This window comes from Mobula hypostoma, chromosome 20 (genome assembly GCF_963921235.1).
Source record: "Mobula hypostoma chromosome 20, sMobHyp1.1, whole genome shotgun sequence".
In the NCBI taxonomy this organism is placed as follows: domain Eukaryota; kingdom Metazoa; phylum Chordata; class Chondrichthyes; order Myliobatiformes; family Myliobatidae; genus Mobula; species Mobula hypostoma.
In genome coordinates, this window is record NC_086116.1 from 4,171,737 (window position 1) to 4,195,474 (window position 23,738).

The 23,738-nt window shown below is 39.7% G+C and overlaps 1 protein-coding gene across 2 annotated transcripts in view; it reads right to left on the reverse strand.

Moving 5' to 3' along the window:
- vezt (vezatin, adherens junctions transmembrane protein) overlaps positions 1-23,738 on the reverse strand; it is a 119,279-nt gene that overhangs the window by 91,679 nt on the left and 3,862 nt on the right. Inside the window, exons 1-2 of one of the 2 annotated variants that reach the window (XM_063072259.1) lie at positions 11,892-12,015; positions 771-902 (exon numbers count right to left, since the gene is read on the reverse strand). In XM_063072259.1, the coding sequence (XP_062928329.1) occupies positions 771-902; positions 11,892-11,993 (234 nt within the window). In that variant the 5' untranslated portion in view covers positions 11,994-12,015. Of the gene's footprint in view, positions 1-770; positions 903-11,891; positions 12,016-23,738 lie in introns of those variants that run through there. The other variant, XM_063072260.1, reaches the window with a different exon arrangement.

Genomic DNA, 23,738 nt, shown 5'->3' on the forward strand with positions numbered 1-23,738 from the left:
ACTTCACTGCAACAGGGCCTTGCAGGCCCTGTGAAGGGAGAGGGTAAAATGAACGCAGCAAAATATAGAGGAAATCCTGGAGGAAACCTTAATACAGCCTGAAAGAGAACTGCGACTTAGGAGAAGATTTGTTTTCCAGCAAGACAATGACCCCAAGCATAAAGCCAAAGCTACACAGGAATGGCTTAAAAACAACAAAGTTAAACCTCTGGAGTGGCTAAGTCAGAGTCCAGTCCTCAATCCAATTGAGAATTTGTGGCTAGACTTGAAAAGGGCTGTTCACTCATGATCCCCATGCAATCTGACACAGCTTGAGCAGTTTTGTAAAGCAGAATTGAGAAAAATTGCAGTGTCCCAATGTGCAAAGTTGATAGAAACCTATCCACACAGACTCAAGGCTGTAATTGCAGCCAAAGATATATCTACTAAATACTGACTTGAAGGGGATGAATACCTATGCCATCAATTATTTTGTATTTTGTATTTGTAATTAATTTAGTTCACTGTGTAGAAATCTGTTTTCACTTCGACACAAGAGTATTTTTCTGTTAATGAGTGTCAAAAAAAAAAGCCAAATGAAAGCCCCTGTGATTCAATGTTGTAAAACAATAAAACATGAAAACTTCTGGGGGGTGGGGGTGGGGAATACTTAATACTTTTTAAGGGCACTGTAAAAGGGTACTTGTTCAGATCTATCCAGATATACAAGGCTACCTTTTAAAACCCTGGAAAGAACATTTTTGTATACTTTCAAACTTTTAAATACTCACTGTTGGTGGAGCAGGGATATACAATTCATTTGGTTCCTCATTTGGTGAGCATTCTTCCACCCATGACAAACTTGGGCAAGTTTCAAAGTCTGTATGCCCCACATCTTGCAGGTATTGGTACAAAGGGGAGTTCTATTTCACAAAACAGAAAGAGCATTTTAGGCAATTTTAATGAATACATTAACTTTTCTTTCAATTTATTGTAGTTCTGCAACATTATTAACACATCCTTTGTACTCAAACTAACACTCAGCTGCTCAAAGGTGGTGGAACCCATGTTCAATTAGTAAATAAAAGAAATCAGCTGAGATGGTAGTGTTGGATGGTAACTTTGAATACTGCAGTCATAGTTAAGAGGAGGATAAACATTGGCATGACAACTGCACACTAATTCATGTATGTGGATGTCAAGCAAAGATGAAGTCTGGATATAGATAAAAATGCTTATGGTAGAAACTTACAAGAAAAACTGCATTTTTCATTGGGAAAATAAAACATTTTCAGAGAAACTGCTTTCAAAGGCAAGCAAGGAAATGAGCGAGGAGAAAATTAAGTATCAGAATATTTCTTCATTTTAACCACCTTCATCATTACTTCATAGGCTCACATTTAAGAAATAAGGGAGTAAGAATACTTATTTGAGAACATGGAACAATGCCTGAAGTTTAAAAAAAAAGCACAATCGGAAGATATACTGCAAGAAGAGTTTTATAAATTGAAGCTGGTATATGTGAAGAGACATTAGGAAGATGCGGGGTAATCTAAACCATCTCCATTCACTTCACTCAAGAATAGATTCCGCTCAGTACAGGTAAGAATACGATTCATACTGTTGGGATCAAACTCTAAAGTCCTGAAAGTGTTTTTAGACAAATCCAAGTCACCACCAACTACCAACAAATTGGCTGTGGATGGTCACTCAAATAAATTCATTCTTGAGATAAGGGCATCTGTGGCAGGACTGAAGTTTATTGCATTTTCCTAGTGACCCTAAAATGAAGACTTCCATTCAAATTGTACCTTTCATTACTTTTGTATAAACTCAAGAGATTCTACAGATGCTAGGAATCTTGAGTAGCATACACAAAATGCTGGAAGAGCCTAGCATGTCAGGCAGCGTTAATGGAGGGGAATAAACAGTCAACATTTCAGGCCAAAACCCTTCATCGGGACTGCAAGGAATGAGAGGGGCAGAAGCCAGAATAAAAAAAAGGGTGAGGGGAAGGAATGCAAGCTTGTAAGTGATAGATGAGACCAGGTGATAGGCGGTGGGGGGGGGGGGGAAAAGAGATATCAAGAGCTAAAGGAGATATCCCATGGGAAAGGCCAGTGGACCATGGGAGGGAAAAAAATGGGGCACCACAGGGAGGTGGTGGACATATGAGAAGAGGAGTGAGAGTGGGCAGTAATAACTGGAACTTAGGCACAGTGTTCATGCCATCAAGTTGGAGGTTAACCAGACGGAATAGGAGGTGCTGCTGCTCCAACCTGAATTTGGAGGAGAGGAGGCCATAGACAGACATGTTGGTATGGGAATGGCGTCAAACTGAAATGGGTGGCCACTTTTGTGACGGACAGAGTGAAGGTGTTCGATAAAGCACACCCTCACCCACCCGATCACTGATCATTGTTGGGTCTCACAGGTGAAGAGCCGCCTCACTTGCAAGGACTGTTTGGGATCCCGAATGGTGGTGAGGAAAGAGGTGTAGGGGCAGGTATAGCAGTCGTTACACTTGCAGGTAAGTGCCAGGAGGGAGATTAGTGGGAAACAACACGTGGACAAGCAGTCATGTAAAGAGACACTTAACATTCTCTGCATCATTCCAGTTCCCTCACTTGCTCATCTTATTTTCACTATGGATGTCCAGATCCTATTAACTTGAACCCCCATCAGGAAAGGAAAAAATCTCTGATCTTTCTGGACAACAGACCTAACCAGTCCACCTCCACCACTACCCGCCTCCACCACTACCCTCCTCCACCACCACCCTCCTCCATCTGACAGAACTAGTCCTCGCCCTCAATTTTTCTTGGCTCCTCCCACTTTTGCAAAAACAATAGTGTAGGCATGGGCACACTCATGGGGCTCAGCTATGCCCATCCTTTTTTTAGCTATGTTCCAAGCCGACACTAATAATGCAGCACAATCATCAACCTTGAAATCCCACCAACCCACCAAATTAAATAACAAAAACAGAACAGGCATCAACCCCCCTCCCCCAGATCCCTCCTCCTGCACAAAAACAAAGCAAAATGGATCAGCCACATCACCCCGCAATCCCCCTCCCAGTACAAAAAAATGAACAAAAATGGAACAGACACATTGAGCCCAAATCCCCCTCCTCGCTCAAAAACAAACGAGAAGATCGAGCCAAGAATCCTCTTGGAGACTGAAGAGGGCTGAAGCACCCAAACGATCTCCAAACAGCAAAACACTGGCTCCAACAGTACCAGAATTACATTCAAGATAAGAAACATGATCTATCCAGAAGATGCTGGCCAAAGGAGTCCATCTTGAACGGAAGTCAACCTGAAGCTATTCCAAGGATAATAAACTACTAAGCACAGTTTGTTGTTCATTGTTCAAAAGAAATAAAAGTATCAGAAATCAGAAAAGGAAATTTGATTGTGTAGGATTGTGAAATATATTTAATATGCCAAAGCACAGTTTAAATTCCATTTTCTACTCATAGCAAAATGAGCACACACACATGCGCACACATGATGATACTTAACCTGCAAGCCAATTGGAACATTGATGATACTTGACCTGCAAGCCAATTGGGATTATCCACTGTATCCAGTGTGGCCTCCCCTACATCAGTGAGACCCAATGCAGATTGGAGGGAGCACCTTTGCTCTGTTCACTGTAAAAAGCAGGATCACCAATTTCAATTTGACTCCCCATTAGGACATGGCTTCCAATACTGCATGATGAGGCCAAACTTGCATTGGAGGAGCAACTATTCTGTTTGAATAGCCTCAAACCTGATGGCGTAAACATCAAATTCTCTAACTTCCAATAATTACTCCCCCCTTTTCCTTCTCTTCCCATTTCCTACCCACTCAACCCTCCTCTTCTCATCTGCCCATCACCTTTCTCTGGTTCCCCTCTCCCTCCTTATTATTTCTTCCATGGTCCATTGGCCTCTCCCATTAGCTTCCTTGTTCTTCAGCCTTCATTCAGAATCTTCCCCAACCAGAAGCCCTGGATCAACCAAGAGATCTGCAGTCTGCTGAGGGCTAAACTAGTGGAGCTCAGGTCTGGCAACACAGGAGTTAACAAGATGTCCAGTTATGATCTCCAGAAAATCATCTCACATGCAAAGTGGCAATTCTGGACCAAACTTGAATCACAGAAGGATGATTGATAGCTGCGGCAGGACTTGAATGCCATCACCTCCTACAATGCAAAACCAAGTGACATATGTGACAACAGCTTCACTACCACATAAGCTCAAAGCCTTTTAAGCTTGCTTTGACCGGCAAAACATGGATGCACCTTTGCAAACTTCCACAGCCTCCAATGACCTAGTGATTGCAGGCTCCGAAGCTGGCGTGAGAGCATCCTATAGGAGGATGAACCCACAGCCAGCATCTGGCCTGTACAGTGCACTGGCTGAGTATGGAGGACCTTTGCTAATCAATTGTTTACTGACATCTTTAACTTCTTGCTTCAGCAGTCAACTTCAAGCTGTCTTCAATCAAAGTGGTGCCTAAGAACTTGGTAACTTGTCTCAATGACTACTGCTCAGTAGAACTTAATCCATTGTGATGAAATGCTTTGAGAAGTTGTTTATGAAGCATATCAACTCGTGGCAATGGCAGATCTGGCAGGTTTAGTAACTGAACTTATTACGGAGAAGGCAGATGAGCTATGACCTCAAATGTCAACGGCTATAGTATAGGTGGATGAACATTTGGGAAGAGAAATGGCGATTTCTTTAGTTCGCCCACTGTTGCAATTTGCTAAGAAAACCATGGTCAAACTCACAAAATATATCATACAACAACAGCGTCAACAGGATCTTCAAGACAACTCTGAAGATGTTTTGCTTGGTAAGGTTGATTCTGGCCAGCAGGGGATCCCCGACCGTCATCAAGCTACTGGTCATAAAATTAAAGTAACACAAAAGAAAATTATTGCCACTTGGAATGCAAGAACCCTATATCAAGCAGGAAGGTTGGACAATGTGATAAATGAAATGGAAAGACTAAAGATTAACATCATGGGAATTAGAGAAGTTTGTTGGATAGGTGCTAGAACATGCGTTTTATTTCTAATCTGACTAGTTTATTCTTGTGGAACATCCCACACTAATGGAGTAGGAATTCTTATGGATGAAAACATGGCAAAAAGTGTTTTAGGACATTGGGCATATCAGAAAGAATGCTCCTTGTGAGATTCAGAGGACAACCATTTGATTTAGCAATTATACAGGTATATGCACCAAGAACAGATGGAACAAATGAAGATATAGATAAATTCTATGAAGAGCTTGAACAAGCAAAGAATGGATACAAATCTCAAAATATTGTTATTGTCATGGGAGATCTAAATGCTAAAGTAGGACAAGGTGCTGATGGAAATACCATAGGAAAATTTGGACTAGGGGAAAGAAATGAAAGAGGTGAGAAATGGGTAGAATGGTGCAAGATGAATAATCAGGTCATTACGAATACCTACTTTAAAAACCATCCAAGATGCTTGTGGACCTGGAAAAGTCCAGGTGATAACACTAGAAATCCAATTGACTTTATTACTATAAACCAAAGATTTAGAAACTCACTGACTCAATGCAAAACATATCCAGGTGCAAACTGTAATAGTGACCATAACCCAGTAGTATGTCACCTAAAAGTAAAACTTAAAAAACTAAAGAAGCAAATACCTGAACAATCCCTTGACTACTCGTAATTAATTAAAGAAGAAAACTTAAGACAAAAATTTACAATTGAAGTAAGGAATAGATTTCAAAGTATAGAAATAGAATCTGTTGAAGATGATAGCAATCATGTAGAAATGAAATTTAACTCTCTAAAGGATGCCTTGGTAGAATCAGCAAAGTCAGTGATTCCTAAAAAAGAAAACAGCACAAAGAATAAATGGATGACAGATGAAATCAAGAATCTAATGGAATAAAGGAGATGGAAGACAGCAAATCCAATTGAATACAAGTCCTTAGATAAAAAAGTTAAAAGCTTATGTCAAAAAGCTAAAGAAGAATGGTTAAACCAGGAATGTGAGCAATTAGAAAGAATCCCTATTACTGATCCAAAAAAGTTACATCAAGAAATCAAGAATATCACTGGTAAAAAGCTCCTCTATTCTTCAGGTGAATGTTTGAAAGCAAAGGACGGTACCATTATCATGAAAAAAGATAAGATTATGAACAGATGGACTGAGTAGATTCAGGAATTGTTTGAAGACGATCAAGGCGAAAAACCAGAAATTAAGAAAAACATTGATGATCCAAGTATTTTAAAATCTGAAGTTCGTAATGCAATAAATAAGATGAAGAAAGGAAAGGCAGCAGGTCCTGATGAATCAGTAATAGAACAAATTATCACCCATGAAGATTATGGAATTAAAAAATTTACTGATTTAATCAATGACATTTATGAGACTGGAATAATACCAGAAGAGATGGAAAAATATCAGTATTTATCACTCTTCGTAAGAAACCTGGAGCAACAGAATGTGAATTACATAGGACCATAAGTTTAATGAATCACGTCACCAAGATACTTCTAAGAATTTTGATAACAAGAGCTAAAAGTAAGATACAAGTTGAAATAGGCAAAGAACAATGTTGTCTTGTAAAAGAAAAACGTACAAGAAACACAATATTGATGTTAAGGATACTATCAGAATGAGCTATTCAAGTACAAAAAGATTTGTTTGTTTGTTTTATCGACTACACAAAAGCATTTGATAAAGTGAAGCACAATAAGTTATTTGAAATATTACAGAAAACTCTAGATCTAGATTCGAAAGGCCTCCGCCTAGTCAGAAATCTGTACTGGGAACAAACTGCCGCTGTAAGAATAGATGGAGAAGTGAGTCAGTTTACGAAAATCAAGAGAGGCGTTAGACAAGGGCATGTTTTCTCCCCTGATTTGTTTAATGTGTACAGTGAAACAATATTACAAAAAATAAGAGACATCTTGGGAATCAAAGTTGGCAGTGAAGACATCAATAATTTCAGATACGTGGATGACACTGTGTTAATTGCAAGAACGGAGGAAGAACTACAAAACTGAATTGATATAGTTGTTGAAGAAAGTGCAAGAATAGGTCTATCTATCAATTGCAAAAAGACAATGTATGGTGATATCCAAAAAGAAGGAGAATCCTATCTGCAGGCTGAGAATAAATGGGGAAGACATAAAACAAGTAAAGAAGCTGGGTGACATCGGATGACAGGTGTGACGAACATCAAAAGAAGAATAGGGATGGCAAAAGATATCATTATGAGAATGAAGAGTATACTGACCAATACTGAACTAGGCATGACAACCCACCTCAGAGTACTGAAATGTTATGTTTATCCAGTTATGTTATACGGCTCAGAATGTTGGACAATATCTAGTAACATGAGGAAACGAATTGAAGCAGCAGGGATATGGTTTTTGAGGAGGATGCAAAGAACATCATGGACAAAACGAATATCTAACGAGGATGTCATGAACAGAGAAACAAAAAGAGAAATAATGTATGAGATCATGAAAAGGCAACGTGACTTCATTGGACATGTGATTAGGAAAGAGGAGTTGGAATGCACAGTAATTATGGGAAAGACTGAAGGGAAGAAAGCCAGAGGAAGACAAAGACAAATGATGATGGAGACAGCAGCCAGAGAACTGGAAATGAATACCAATGAATTGATCCACTTAACCCGAAACAAGAGTGTGTGGGCCTTGGCAGTCAAAGCTCAAACTGGGCATGGCACCTGATGATGATGACCAACTCATGCCTCAGGAGTGACTTGGATCTGCTCTAATTTGCCTACAGGCACAACAGGTCAGAGCAGATGCTCTCCACACTGCTCTGCTCCTGAACATCTGTACAGTGAAGATGCACACATCAGGATGCTCTTCATTTACAACACCAGTATTGTCGGCCAATTTCAAAGGTGCTGACGAATCAGCATATAGCAGGAGATTGAAAATCTCGTTAAGTCGCACCACAACAACTACTCCTCACTCAATGTAAACAAAACCAAAGAACTGATTATTGACTACAGGAGGAAGAAATCAGGGGTCCATGGTCTATTAGGGGATCAGAAGTGGAGAGGGTCAGCAATTTTAATTTCCTGGGAGTTATCCATCAGAGGACCTTTCCTTGGATCAGCTCACAAAAGCCATTTCAAAGAAGGCACAACAGCACCTCTACTTTCTCAGAAGTTTGCCAAGACCCAGCATGTCATCCAAAACTTTGAAAAATTTCTATAAATGCACTGTGGAGTACATCCTGACTGGTTGCAATTTTTAAAAATTTATTTAGCGATACAGCATGGAACAGGCACTCCTCCAAAGAACCCATCTATTTAACACCATCCTAATCACAAACGACCTGGCTGGTGGCGTAGTGGCATCAGCGTCAGACTTCGGGACGAAAGGTCCTGGGTTCAAATCCAGCCAGCCGGCTCCCCTGCACGCTTTCCATCCGTGCTGGGTTACGAGCTGGTGATCTCCTTGGAAACTCACCCAGCAGAAGGCAATGGCAAACCACTGCTGTAACTTGCCTCGTACGCGATTCCTCACTACATCAGAGAAGCGTGGAGGGAAATCATCCACTAACCAGAGAAACCCCAGATGCGACGTACCTTTCCTTTTTCCTAATCACAAACATTTTACAATGAACAATTAACCGACTAACTGGTAGGTTTTTAGACTGTGGAAGAAAACCCACATGGTCACAAGAATGTACTAACTCCTCACAGATCACTGGAATTAAATTTCAAACTCTGGAACACCACGAGCTGTAATAGCTATGCTACCATGGTGCCCCATGGCACATCATGACCTGGTATGGAAACGCCGATGCCCAAGGGAAAAGCCTACAAGAAATGGTGAATACAGACCAGTCCATCACGGGAAAAACCCTCCAAACTATTGAGCACATCTTCAAAGAATGCTGCCAAAAGGGAAGCAGCATCCATCGTCAAGGACCACACCATCAAGGCCATGCTTTATTCTTGCTGCCACCATCAGGAAGGAGATATAGGGGCCTTAGGTACCACATCACCAGGAGCAGGAACAGTTATTACCCTACAACCATGCTCCTGAACCAGTTTGGATAACTTCACTCACAACATTGAACAGAGCCTACGGTATCCTCCTCTTCCCCCACCTTTTTACTTGCTGCAGAATAAAACTGATGATCTGAGGGCAATATTGCTGTATCAGAGGCAGATTAAAACATCTCAATTGTTTGCTGCATCGATACTTGGGTATCTACAAATATGCTGGACGCAGCTGTCAGACCAGAAGGATTTACGATTTTCAGAATGAACCAAACTATGGACTCAGGGAGGGCAAAGGGAGGAGGCGTGTGTTTTATGGGCAATTCTTCTTGGTGCTCCAACGTTGTGGTTATGCCGAACCTGTGTACCGTCAGCTTGGAACCCAACAATCAAATGTAAACACACAAAATGCTGGAGGAACTCAGCAGGCCAGGCAGCATCTACGGAAAACAGTATAGTCAATGTTTCGGGCAGAGACCCTTCATCAGGACTGGAGAAAAAAAAAATGATGAGTCGGAGTAAGAAGGTAGAGGAAGAAACACAAGGTGATAGGTGAAACCAGGAGGGGAGTGGACGGGTGAAGTAAAGAGCTGGGATATTGATTTGTGAAAGACATACAGGGCTGGAGAAGGGAGAAATCTGAGGGAGAGGAGCACCAGAGGGAGGTGATAGGCAGGTAAGGAGATAAAGGTGAGAGGGAGAAATGGGAATGGGGAATGTTGAAGCGGGTAGTGGCATTACCAGAAGTTTGAGAAATCGATATTCATGCCATCAGGCTAAAGGCTACCCAGACAGAATACAAGGTGTTGCTCTTCCAACCCAAGTGCGACCTCATCACAACAGTAGAGGTGGCCATAGATTGACATATCAGAATGGAACATAGAATTAAAATGGGTGGTCACTGGGAGACCCCGGTTTTTCTGGCAGATGGAGCGTAGGTGCTCAGCAAAGTGGTCTCCCAATCTATGTCAGCTCTTGCTGATATACAGGAGGTCACATTGGGAACACCGGACACAGTATATGACCCTAACAGACTCACAGGTGAAGTGTCACCTCACCTGGAAGGACTGTTTGGGGGCCTGAATGGTAGTGAGGGAGGTTGTGTAGGGGGCAGGTGTACCACTTGTTCTGTTGCAAGGATAAGTGCCAGAAGGGAGATCAGTGGGGAGGGATGAATGGACAAGGAAGTTGTGTAGGAAGCGACTTCTTTGTCCGAACTAAGGAGATGTCCTCCTCCAAAGAAAGGGGCTTCCCTTTCTTCACCAATGCTGCCCTCAACTGCATCTCTCCTATTTCGCATACTTCTGCCCATACACCTTCCGCCTGCCACCCCACCAGCCTCCATGTCCAGCACATCATTCTTCATAACCTCCACCATCTCCAACAGGATCCCACCATCAAGCACACATTTCCTTCTCCCCCGTCCTCCATTCCCTCTCCCTCACCATTTCCCTCTCTCACTTCATCTCCTTACCAGCCCATCACCTCCCTCTAGTGCACCTTCTCCTTTACCTTCTTCCATGGCCTTCTGTTCTCTCCTACTAGATATCCCCCTCTCCAGCCCTGTATCTGTATCTCTTTAACCAATTAACTTCCCGGCTCTTTACTTCACTCCCCCTCCCAGTTCCACCTATCACCTCATGTTTCTTCCTCCCCTCACCCACCTTCTAACTCTGACTGGTCATGCTTTTCCTCTCCAGTTCTGATGAAGGATCTCAGCCTGAAATGTCGACTGTGCTGTTTTCCATAGATGCTGCTTGCCCAGGTGTGTGTCTGTGTGTGTAGATTTTTCCTTGTTTGTGATCAAATGTAGACCATTCTATTTGCCTCAGGAGTTCTCCTTTGTGATCCTGATCTCAGCTTATATACCACCAGCTGCCCATTACAAGTACTTGCGATGCTGCACATCATCTGCAGACAAGAAACAGCCCATCTCAATACATTTCAAATTATAGTCAATGACTTTAAACCAGGCTTGTTTGAAGAAAACCCTGCCCAATTGTCACCAGCATATAACTTGTAGCACCAGAGATCCCAACATACTAGACCACTGCAACACTAAGATGAGGAATGCCTACCATTCCTTGCCCAGACTGCATTTTGGTTAATCATATCACTTAGCTGTCCTCCTACCTGCAGACAGGCCTAAAAAGCAAGATTCCAGTGATTAAGACAACTAAGGTGGTCGTGGGAGGCAGAGAAACAATCATAGGGTTGCTTTGAGTCAGTGGACTGGGCAGTGTTCAAGTACTCATCTAGAGATCTAAATGAATACTGTACACCATGTTTGTAATGGACTTTATTAAAACAGCTGTAGTGAGTGTGTTCCCAGGAGATAATTCAGAGGCTTCTCCAGTCAGAAAACCTGGATGAACCATGAAATCCGGAATTTGCTGAGGGCCGGACGAGAGGCATTCAAGTCTGGAGACCAACAAAGCTACAAGGGGTGCAGGTATGATCTCCAGAAAGCTATCTCACAGGCGAAGAGGAGATTCCAGACCAAACTGGAATCAACAGATGATTGACAGCTGTGGCAGGGTTTGAATGCTATCACCTCCTACAAAGTTAAATGAAGAAACATGGGAGACATCAGGGCTACACTTGCAGATTAGCTCAATGCTTTCTAAGCTCCATTTGACTGACTGCCAGAACATAGAAGAACAATCGCGAACCCCACATGTCCAGATGATCCACTAAAGTTGATGTGTGGGCTGCCTTCAGGAGGGTGAATCCAAGGAAAGCATCTATCCAGACCAGATGGGGTACCTGGCCATGTACTAAAGACCTGCACTGACCAACTAGCTAGTGTGTTCACTGAGATCAAGAAGAGCATGGTGACCTGCCTCAATAACTATTGCCCATTTGCACTTACATCTAGAGGTCTTGAGAGGCTGGTGATCAACCACATCAGTTCCTGCCTGAGAAGTGACTTGGATCCACTGGAGTAACAGGTCCATAGCAGATGCCATCTCATTAGTTCTGCACTCAACCCTGGAACTTCTGAACATCAAAGATGCATAAATCAAGATGTTCTTATCAATTACAGCTCAGCATTTAATACCATCATCCCCTCAAAATTAATCAATAAGCTCCAAGACCTTGGCCTCAAGGCCTCAATACCTCCTTGTACACTTGGATCCTGGATTTCTTCACTTGTATACCCCAGTCAGTTTGGATTTATAACATCTCCCCCACAATCTCCATCAGCACAGGAGCACAACAGGGCTGTGTGCTTTGCTCCTTGCTCTACTCACTTTACACCCATTACTGTGTGTCTAAGCACAGCTCCAACACCATACTCGAGTTTGCTGATGGCACTACTGTTGTGGGCTGAATCAAAGGTGGTGATATATCAGCATACAGGAGGGAGATTGAAAATTTGGCTGAGTGGTGTCATAACACCAGTCTCCCACTCAATGTCAGCAAGACTAAAGAACTGATTGCAGATTTCAGGAGAGGGAAACCAGAGGTCCATGAGTCAGTAATCAGAGGAGAGTGTTATCAAACATTAAATTCCTGGGTATTACTATTTCAGAGGACCTGTCCTGAATCCAGCACAGCAAATGCAAAGAAAGCACAGCAGCACCTCTACTTTCTTCGGAGTCTGGAGATTCAGTACGACATCTAAAACTTATGACAAGCTTCTATAGGTGTGCAGTGGAAGGTGCTGCATCATGGCCTAGTATGGAAACACCAATGCCTTTGAACAGAAAATCCTACGAAAGGTAGTGGATTCGACCCAGTACAGCACTGAACCATTGAACACATCTACATGAAACGCTGTCATAGGAAAGCAGCATGCATCAGAGATCATCAGCACCCAGGCCATGCTCTCTTCTCATTGCTGCCATCAGGTAGGAGACTCAGGACTCACCCTGCTAAGTTCTAGAACAGTTACTAACCCACAACCATCAGGCTCTTGAACAAAGGGGATAACTACACTCACTTGCCCATCCATTGAGATGCCCCCAACCATTTCTCATTTTAGAGACCATCTTGTTATTTCATCTTCTCAATGCCATTACTTATACTTGCATTTGCACAGTTTGTTGTCTTCTGCACTCTAGTTGATCTTTCATTGATCCTGTTACAGAAACTATTCTAGAGATTTGCTGAATATGCCCACAAGAAAATGAATCTCAGGGTTATATATGGTGACATGTATGTACTTTGATAACAAATTTACTTTGAACTTATTCAGACTTCTGCTCCTTTCCTTTCAAGTCCTGAGGAAGGATTGTGGCCTAAAACATCAAATGCTTATTTCCCTCCGTAGATGCTGCCCAATTTGCTGATGACCTTGGTATGTTCTAGCACTGACAGGGAATTAATTATATTGAAAATGCACTTATTGATTCAAGTGGTAAAAACATGGCAGCCAGTTTACACACAAGGTATTCCTACAATTTGATACTGAACATGTTGAAACAGATAAAAGTTAACCAGGACATCAAGGAGAATAACTCTGCTCTTTACAATACACCACAGAACATTAAAGACCATTTAAAATCATTGTCGCATCTGCTGAACCACGTGAGAAACCAATATTCAGGATTGTTGCTTCAATGCAGAGAAGTTCCAACCTAAAACAAAACATTTTATCAATTGCAAAGTGAAATAGATAAATGGTAGTTTGTCTTTTTTATACTGTTTTAACTGAGGAATAAATTATGTACTTAAATGAAATACAGAACAAATTGGAACACTATCAATAGTAATACGGCATATAAAATTGTGGATTAGTTCCTAATAATCACTGGAGGAATTTATCCTGTGTATGCAATGAACAAAATCAGTGTAGATAATCGTCAAATGCATATAATGCTTTTGATGATTGCATTCTCAAAATCTTCATTTTCATTGTAACATTCAAGATGATTTTGATACTTTCAAATGCTTTGTGGTTCCTTTCTTTCTTTTCAAATCTTATTATTATTACCCAAAATTAACAAGAGTACATTGAAGTAGGCAACACTTACAGTGTCTCAAGAAAAAAAACGTTTTTTTAAAGATTGAAAAAATTTTGGTGACAAAAAAAAACTCCTACTAAGCAAGAAAAAAATGAGAAAAAAAAACCCATTAGGTGTTCAACCCCGGAGCCATGCGTCGTACAAAAGATGCTTCTAAAGATAAACATCAAACCGCCAGCAAGAAAAAAAAACACCAAAAATTTACGCAAATACGAGGAATTCTGCAGATGCTGGAAATTCAAGCAACACACATCAAAGTTGCTGGTGAACGCAGCAGGCCAGGCAGCATCTCTAGGAAGAGGTACAGTCGACGTTTCAGGCCGAGACCCTTCGTCAGGACTAACTGAAGGAAGAGTTAGTAAGAGATTTAAAAATGGGAGGGGGAGGGGGAGATCCAAAATGATAGGAGAAGACAGAAGGGGGAGGGATGGAGCCAAGAGCTGGACAGGTGATTGGCAAAAGGGATATGAGAGGATCATGGGGCAGGAGGCCCAAGGAGAAAGAAAAGGGGGAGGGGGGAAAAACCCAGAGGATGGGCAAGGGGTATAGTGAGAGGGACAGAGGGAGAAAAGGAGAGAGAGAAAAAGAATGTGTGTATATAAATAAATAACGGATGGGGTACAAGGGGGAGGTGGGACTTTCAAATCTCTTACTAGCTCTTCTTTCAGTTAGTCCTGACGAAGGGTCTCCGCCCAAAACGTCGACTGTACCTCTTCCTAGAGATGCTGCCTGGCCTGCTGCGTTCCCCAGCAACTTTGATGTGTGTTACCAAAAATTTACAATTAGATCATGGAGGAAATCTATTAACTCAAATGATAATAATGAGCAAATGAGTCCCATTTTTTCTCAAAATCAAACATAGGTTCAAAAGTTTGACTTCTAATTTTCTACAAACTAAGACATAGCACCATTGTGACAAGAACCATTGTGACGAAATGGGAGCCGATGTATCCTTCCACTTCAACAAAATGTCCCTCCTAGCTATCAATGTAACAAATGCAATAACATGTTGGTCAGACAAAGAGATACCGCGGATATTTTGAGGAATTATTCCAAAAAGCACAGTTAATTTGTTAGGTTGTAAATTAATTTTAAGTGCTTCAGAAATTGTAGAAAAAACTAACTTCCAGCACTGTTTCAGTATAGAACAAGACCAGAACGTGTGTGTCAGTGTAGCTGTCTCAGTTCTACATCTATCACAATAACTATCAACATTAGGAAACATTTTAGACAATCTCTCCTTCATCAAATAGTAACAATGTACAATTTTAAATTGAATCAGTGAATGACTAGCACAGATCGAAGAAGAATTAACCAATTTCAGAATCTGTGTCCAGTCTTCCGTCATAAAAGTCAAATTAAGTTCCTTTCCCCAATCTTGATTAGTCTTAAATAAAGGACACTTATCCCATTGTAATAGTAAATTATAAATTCTTCCAGTGGAACCCTTCACCAAAGGGTTCATACCCGTAATAGTATCTAACAGGTCGGCATCCAATATGTAAGGAAAATTACTTAAGCATTTTTGTAAGAAATATCTAACTTGAAGGGATTGTAAAAAGTGTGAGTACGAAAGAGAATATTTTTCGACTAATTGTTCAAAAGACATCAGTCTATCTTCTTTAAATACATCCAGAAAATTAATACCTTTATTTTTCCAAAGTAAAAAAAATTGGATCACTCAAAGGCGGCTTAAAAAACTTTGTGGTTCCTAACTTGTTGAAGAGGCAAAATAGTTTTCTTTTCACTCCTGGCTGTTTCTGGCATTTCCAAGACTGAATGCTTGAAACCACAGTGAGCACAACAGTTCAGAAGAGTTACTGCTCATTTCCCTCTGACAGACAGCACTGCTTTTTGAACACAAACAGATGCAACTAACACTATTTAAGAACTGTTCACTCCAAGCACGGTGTAGCGTTTAATGGGCACAAGTGCACGGGCCTGAATCCAGTTAGAAGCTGTTCAGCACCCGTCTCCTGTCCCATTTAAGCAGCAGTATCCCAAATAAATGAAGGGAATCCCAGCAATTTTCTTGATTAGTTTTTGTTCTTTAAGAGTTGTCCCAAATAAGTGTCTGCCCCAATTGAATCCACTGTATTTTGTAACAAAAAGGCTAGAGGTGAAAATGCAGATGCACCACCTGCAACTGCCAAATGGTCTTGGAATGGAAACTGGAAGTGTTCACAAACCAAAAGCATTTCCGCCCAGTCCAGAAGGCTGCATTCTGCCTGCTCAAATCATGTTGTTTTTACACAAGCTTATATTGATCTTTGTTGGAATAATGTAGGAAATAGAGGACAGCTGGGAATGAGATAGAGAATTAAATCTTAGGTCATGACTAGAACAAGTTTTTGGACTTCCCATTACAGGAAAGTGAGCAGTAAACAAGTGCACAGTATTGAAGGTTTGATGCTTCAAGTACAAAATGTTTGTAATCCAGGACACCGGGAAGGACAGAGGCAAAAAGAAGGGCAGTTGTGCCACCTCTTGTAGTTGAAATGGGAAGGACTCAAGGAAGGCATGGATATTATCAGATGTAGAAGAGTGACATACAATTCTCACGAGAAACCAGTCCAAACGAGGAGAGCAATGGATGCATTCTGATCTGTTGTAAGTGGAAATTGCTGTAGTGGAAAATGAAAGCAAGGATAATACTAAATTAGTTCTATGAGCAGAGAGCAGGAAAAGAAGGAGAAAGTAGAACTGACACCATTGTAGGTCCAATCAATTTTGTTGCAGTATTAAATAAAACTGAGTGGGAGGGGGTAGGGAAGTAAATATATTGCAAGCACCACTGTGGAAGATTGAAACATCTGAATTTATGTGACCAAGAAAAAGAGTACAGGAGGACAGACAAACAAGAATGGGAGGTGACATATTCTAAGTGGATGCAGGAGTGAAGGGTCTCGACGTGGATTCAGATCACTTGACCCTGGCCACCCCGCCCTACTGACCAAAAATAAATAAAGGAAAATCTAAGTTCCCAGATCTTCAGAGGATAGCAGCAAGCACTGTTTCACTGGCAACTTTACAACACAGCCCACTAAATTCAAATTGGGCACTTTGTCAAGATTTCAGTGCCTCAAGCAAAAAAAACTGTCAATTTAAACAACTGTCAGGCACAGTTGCTACTAACAAATTTGAGACAAATTTTAAACTGGCAGAGAAAGATTGATGTTCGTAACTTCTATTTTTATTGTGCAAATAAAATTAAAAGCTTGTGGCTTTAATACATTTAATATGAACATAGCAGTAAAATACGAAGTTTCAAAGTATATTTAATATCAAAGAATGTACAAATTAAACAACCTTGAGATTTGTTTGCTTACAGGCAGCCCACAAAGCAAAAAGCCTTAAAGACCCCCCCCCCCGCCAAAAGATCAGCACCTGAAGCACAGAGAAAGGGAAAAAAAGCACAAATCATGCAAACAATAACATTCCGAACCAAAATAAGTCCTTGGATCCTAATCCCGGAGCACAATGGAGAATATAGAAAATTTTTGTAAATTTCAGTTACTGGCAAAGATAATTTATAATTTGAAACTCATTTACTATAGATTTTCTTTCTAATAAAAAGAGCAGACACTTCCTTAGTTGCATCATTTGATTCGAGTGAGTAATTATACCAACAGAAATTCACAAGCTTTGAAAATATGCTGCGGGATCTGAAGCTCAACTACTTCAGTGTTAAATTTCAGGTCTGTTAAGAAACTCTGCAAAGTGAAGGGTTGCACGGAGACCAAAAAGAATTTTCATCCCAGGACAGGGCAATGAATGAAACAGGCAAGCTCACCAGTTGATCTTAAAAATCTTCTCGTTCAAGAATGTTGCATTATATATCAGATATAGTCAAACTTAAACTTGGAACCAAATATTAAGCAGGAGCTGATACATGATAAATTTTGACTGCTCCCCCCACCCCATTTAATAAAATGGACTCAATTAAAGTGAGTTAATTTTACTCAAAAAAACCCCCCATATTTTTAAGATCAACTGATGAGCTTTGAGCTTGTCTATTTAGTACATTCACTATCCTATCCGTGGGATGAAAATGAACAATGCCATGGCAATTACGAGCTCTAAAAACAACATGCTCACCTCCATAGTAAAAAAAAACAGCACCTTGAGCTAGGGTAAATAAGACCATAGAACATGGGAGCAGAATTGGGCCATTCAGCCCATCGAGTCTGCTCCACCATTCCATCATGGTTGATTTATTATCCCTGTCAATTCCACTCTTCTGCCTTCTCCACATAACCTTTGATACCCTGACTAACCAAGAACCTAACAACCTGTGCTTTAAATATACTCAATTATTTGGCCTCCATAGCCATCTACGGCAATGATTTCCACAGATTCACTACCCTCTGGCTAAAGAAATTCCTTCTCATCTCTGTTCTAAATGGACATCTTTCTATTCTGAGTTTGTGGCCTACCGTCCAGCAAGTACAGGCCAGAGTCAAATGCTTCTCTTATGTTAACCGTTTCATTCCCAGAATCATTGTGAACTTCCTCTGGACCCTCACCAATGCCAACACATTTTATCTAAGATAAGGGGTCCAGAACTGTTCATGGTATTCTAAGTGCGGTCTGAGCAATGTCATATAAAGCCTCAGCATTACATCCTTATTTTTATATTCAAGTCCTCTTAAAATGAACAGTAACATTGCACTTGCCTTCCTCACCACCGACCCAACCTGTAGTTAACTTTTAGGGAATCCTGCACTATGACTCCCTAATGCAGGATTTGCACTTGGGAGTCCAAGCACAGGACTGCGCCTCCAAAATTATTGGATATTCTTACTACTTAGAAAATAGTCTACGCCTTTATTCCTTCTATCAAAGTGCATGACCACACACATTCTACAATGTATTCCATTTGCCACTTCTTTGCCCATTCTCCCAATCTGTCCAAGCTCTTCTTCAGACTCCCTGCTTCCTCAATACCTGCCCCTTCACCTTTCTTCATATTGTCCACAAATTTTTCCACAAAACTATCAATTCCATCATTCAAATTATTGGCATAACATGAAAAAGCAGTCCATGCAAAACACCATTAGACAACCAGAAAAGGACCCCTCTCCTGTAATACCAAGGCAGCAGACTCAAGTGTGGATGTATTAACATTGCGAACGACAAGAAATGTGTAGATAGTAGGAGTATGGAATAGAAATAGTCCTCCATCTAGAGAAGTGAAAATGCTTCTGGAATGTTACATTTAGAATTGAGCTAAATTTCCAATGGTATTTGGACCTCAGGAGACTTGACAGCCTATTCATTAGGGCATATTTATTTTAGATTTAATTTTTCCAAGGGCAATATTCAAAAGGTTATGACAGAATCTAATTATGCAATGTCACATATTAGAAGACAATTCTCAAGAAAGTAGTGTACCTTCTTGACAGATCCATGAAAAAAATCATGAAAGCATGCATGAAACAAGTAACTGAGATACAAAAAAAAAAATCACATTGATCAGAACCAGAAAGCCTTTGCTCCCAAAGAAATACAGTGCAATCAGCACTTCCCGGGTCCAGAGATTTTTGCATCAATATCTTCAATCTGACAAGAAATGCTTCCCATCAATAAAGATATTATTTTAAGTTTTACCTACATTACCTTGCTGTAATTCAGCTTTTTAATTTGAGAAGTCATTTTAAAATAGCCTGTTCTGCATAGAGCATTTTTCATTCATTATCTAGTATTTCCTAATTCATCCCCTTTGAAACCTGAAGCACTCATTCTTCAATATTCACTCCAAAGAATACACTTGTCTTTTATTTCTGCATCACGAAGGTTTAGCTTCTTATACAAAAAAAGCATCTCAATTTTGACTATATATATAATTTTGCATTTTATTGCAATTCCAGAAAATGCACAAAATAATTCAACAATATTTGGAGAGAAGTAATTACATTTAAAGATGATGAAATTTGTTCAGAACGGCAATAAAAAGAAAATAAATTTTAAATTAAAGGGTAGGGGAGAGCAAAGCTAAAGAAAAGATGAAATAAGAATAGGATGGTAGAAAAGATTAAATAACCTGATTAAACATTCTGATGAAAAGTATTATCAGAAGGAATGCATGGAAAAGACGAATGTACAAAATTACCAGAAGAAAAGAGAAAACAACAAGTGAAATACAAAAGATGGAAATGCTGATTATCTGGTTTGTTGAATGTGATGTTAAATCCAGAATGCACTTGGTTTTAAGTTGAGGTATTGTTCCTCAACTTACAGTGTTTCAGTGGTGCAAAAGCAGGATATCAGAAACTGTACTCTGATGCAAAAAGATAAAATGACACTTGCAAAGGTTATGAAAGTAATGAAAGTTGATTTAAATAACACCAGAGTAAGCAGCCTGACACAAAGGTTCAAGAACTAGGAAATACAAATTGGAACTATACTAAGTGGATAATTATGTAATTTTGTAAAGTTTCCTAAGAGCTAGAGATAACCAAACTCATTTCTAACAAACAAAAATCTAAGATTTCATGAGAAGGCAGATAATCAAGTCTCAGATCAAAACAAAACTCCCAATTTGCAAAGTAAACAAAAAGTTATCAACTGTTATTACTGAGTGGTATTTTGAAAATATCAAATAATCTAAGCTAGATAGTTTATATAACTGCTACCCCAGTTAAGTGACATGGGAAAAAAGGAAATCAGAATTTGTCCAAGAAAAATCAAATTTAGCTTCTTAAATGATGCCATTGTACCTGCCTTAACCACTTTCTCTGGCAGCTCATTCCATATACTCACCACTGTCTGCATGAAAACGTTTCCAGTCAGATCCCTTTAAAATCTTTCCCCTCTCACCCTCTAACTATTCTCTCTAGTTTGGGATTCCCCTACCCTTAAGACTTAACATTTACAATATCTATACCTTTCATTGTTCTTTCTTTTTTAATCTTTTTATTTTCAAATTCATAAACATAGTAACAGTACTAATACAAAGAGATTGGGATTACATTATTGGTAATTGACATATGCAAGTAAAAACTACAGATAATACAAGTATATTAGACCTCCCAAACTCTTAATATAATTAACCATGATAAAAAGAAAAATGAAAAAATATCAAGAAAAAACCCCAAAGTAAAAAAAAACTAAACTAAACCAAAAACTGATCTAAACAAAACAAAACAAGGCTGGGCTAATATATTACATCGAATACAATCAATAATGTCATTAACTTCGCTCCTCTATCCGTATATTCTAGGTCAATAAAAAGGATTCGGAAAAGGTCAAGCTACATCATACGAAAGTGTTGAATAAATGGCCTCCAAGTCTCTTCAAATTTAACCGAAGGATCAAAAGGGACACTTCTGATTTTTTCTAAATTTAAACATGATATAGTTTGGGAAAACCATTGAAGTGTAGTAGGGGGATTGGTCTCTTTCCAATTCAATAAAATGGATCTTCTGGCCATTAATGTAACAAATGCGATCATCCGACAGGCTGAAGAGGATAAAGAACCATGTTCCATCATTGGTAAACCGAAAATTGTGGTAATAGGATGAGGTTGTAAATCAATATGCAAAACTGTTGAAATAATGTCAAAAATATCTTTCCAAAATTTTTTCAAAAGAGGGCAAGACCAGAACCTATGAGTCAAAGAAGCTACCTCAGAATGACATCTGTCACAAACAGGATTTATATGAGAGTAAAAATGAGCTAGTTTATCTTTAGACATGTGGGCCCGATGCACCACCTGAATTTGTATCAACATATGTTTGGCACATATAGAGGAAAAGTTAACTAATTGAAAAATATTCTCCCATTTCTCTATAGGTAAGTGAAGTTGAAGTTCACTTTCCCATTCATTCTTAATTTTATCAGATATATCTGGCTGTATTTTCATAATTATATCATAAATAGTTGCTATTAAACCCTTCTGATAAGGATTTAAACCTAAAATTTTTTCCGTGAAATCAGTTGGATATGAAGTTGGAAAGGTAGGTAGCGTAGTATTTAGAAAGTTTCTTATTTGTAAATATCTAAAAAAACTGGATCTGGGCAAATTATATTTATTAGACAACTGTTCAAAAGACATGAAACAGTTATCAAGAATAAATCACAAAAACATTTTCCATATCAGAAAAGCTTGATCCATAACAGAGGGTTGGAAAAAAAATTAGATATAATAGGGCTTGATAAAATAAATTTGTTCAAACCAAAAATTGAAACCATATTCGTAATGTGTATTTAATTATTGGATTAACCATTTGTTTATTCAATTGAGAGAGAACAAAGGGAAGCGAAGTTCCTAAAATCGAAACCAATGAGAACCCTTGTACAGAATTACATTCAAGGTTTACCCATTGTGGTCTTGGAATTATATCCCAATCTTGTGTCCAAAATATTAATTGCCCAGTAATAAAATCTTAACTTCAGCAATGCCAAACCACTGTCTTTTTTGGACTTCTGTAAGTATTTTTTTTACTTAGTCTAGGATTTTTATTCTGCTATAAAGGTAAAAATTGAGATTCAATAAGCCCTTATGCTTCTTAGTAATTTTAACACCCAGATAAGTAGTCAGTAATCAGTCTGAATGGTGAATGTCTATAAATTGGAACCTGCATATTTAATGGGAAGAGTTCACTCTTACTAAGATTCAATTTGTAGCCAGAAAAGTTACTAAACTGAGCAAGCAAGGATATTACTGCCGGAATGGATTTCTCAGGGTTAGAGATATATAGTAATAAATCATCTGCATATAGTGATAACTTGTGTATCTCATTCCCGCAGGTAATGCCAAGTATATTAGGTGAGTCATGAATAACTATTCATTTTTCAAACATTTCTATAAGGTCACCCCTCATTCCCCTATATTCAAACATTTCTATAAGGCCACCCCTCATTCCCCTATATTCAAACATTTCTATAAGATCACCCGTCATTCCCCTATATTCAAACATTTCTATAAGGTCACCTCTCATTCCCCTATAAGACCTAGATTAAGCAACACACACAGAATCTGGAGGAACTCAGCAAATGAGGCATCTATGGAGGGGAACAAATAGTCAATGATTTGGACTGAAATCCTTTTTCAGCACTGGAGAAGCAAGGGACAGAAGTTAGAATAATAAGGTGGGTAGAGGGAAAGAAGTACAAGCTTGCAAGTGAGGGAGGATGAAGAAAGAAGGGGGGAGGTGGTAGGTGAAAGAAGGAAAGGACTGAAGAAAACATCTAATAGAAGAGGACAGTGGACTGAAGAAAGGGAAGGAGGAGTGGAACAAGAGAGAGGTGATGGCAGGTGAGGAGAAGAGGAGGGGTGGAGAATAAATCACCATAAGTTACAGAAGTAACCAACCTCTCCCTACACTGAAGCCCTACAGTCCAGGCAAAAGCCTCAATCTTTTCTGCACTCTTTCCGGTTCAACCACATCTTTCTTACAACAGTGTTACCAAAGTTGTACACAGCACTCCAAGTGTGGTCAAGCCAAAGACGTGTACAACTACATGATATCCCAACTCCAATACTCAATGCCCTGACTAAAGACCCTAACCCTAACTCTAATGCCTTTTTTACCACCTTATCTATAACGATGCTCTCAACTAAGTATGCTCTTGTACTTCTAGGTCCTTCTGTTCCATTACACTCCCTATGAATCCTATCATTCATAGTACAAGTCCTATGCTGGTTTGACTTTCCAAAATGTCTCTCCTCATGCTTATTGTTACTGAAATCCATTTACTACTCCTCAGCCCACTTCCCTAACTGATTAAGATCTCCTTGTAATATA